Consider the following 852-nt stretch of genomic DNA (forward strand, 5'->3'; position numbering starts at 1 on the left):
AAATATATTAACTTACAGTTTTAATTGTTCTTCCATCTAAAAAGAATATATTGTCCATTGATTTTTTGTTTCATAGAATTACTTAGATATACATGTTTAAATTAAGTATTTGTTTAGTTATCTCAAATTTAATAATTATATTAACTTAAGTAAAATTAATTGTGAAATAAAAGGTGTTTATTCAAATAAGGTCAAAAAAATATATTATTCACTGATTTTTTATAAAACTGTTTAAGTATACATGTTCAAAGTAAATGTAGATTTAGTTATCTCAATTTTATCATATTTATAGACTTAAGAAAAATTAATTAAAGATGTATATGTGTTTATTCACATAAGTTCAAAAAAATAAATTCTCTAATGATTATTTATCTACATTAAATTGAAGGACTTTTATTTAAATAAGGTAATATATTAAATATAAATGTATAAACATTTTTATTTATTCTAAAATACACAAATTACTTGTTCTTTTATGTGTACATAAATTTTACATAAAACAGGGGTCAAAAAATTATTTTAAAAGCTAACCGCTTACCGTCAATAAAAATGTATATACACTTTACCAACAAGTCTAACCTTACCAATACCAAAAATTATAACTTTACCCCTACCAATAAGTCTAACAACTTAACTTCGTCTAAACTTCTTACCCACTTTAACCTCCCGTAAAATTGTATTGTCAGTTAATTATTTATTTATCATCTTAGACAATGTGGAACAAAGAAGAAATAGATAATACTAGCAAATATGCCGAGTTCTTAAGTGAGCATATTCCATCTAGAAGAAAAGATGAAAAGGATTTCATAAGTGAATCGACATTCTATGAAATAATATCATATTTGCCAAATT

General features: G+C 22.5%; 1 protein-coding gene across 1 annotated transcript; it reads left to right on the top strand.

The window, feature by feature from the left end:
* Nucleotides 1-713: 713 nt before the first annotated feature.
* Nucleotides 714-852, top strand: AAJ76_497000714 (hypothetical protein; the record flags this gene model as incomplete). Its single annotated transcript, XM_024475782.1, has 1 exon — nucleotides 714-852. A coding segment is annotated over one exon (139 nt), but the record flags the coding sequence as incomplete, so codon positions are not given.

The sequence above is a fragment of the Vairimorpha ceranae genome, assembly GCF_000988165.1.
Source record: "Vairimorpha ceranae strain PA08 1199 chromosome Unknown NODE_497, whole genome shotgun sequence".
Taxonomy (NCBI): Eukaryota; Fungi; Microsporidia; family Nosematidae; genus Vairimorpha; species Vairimorpha ceranae.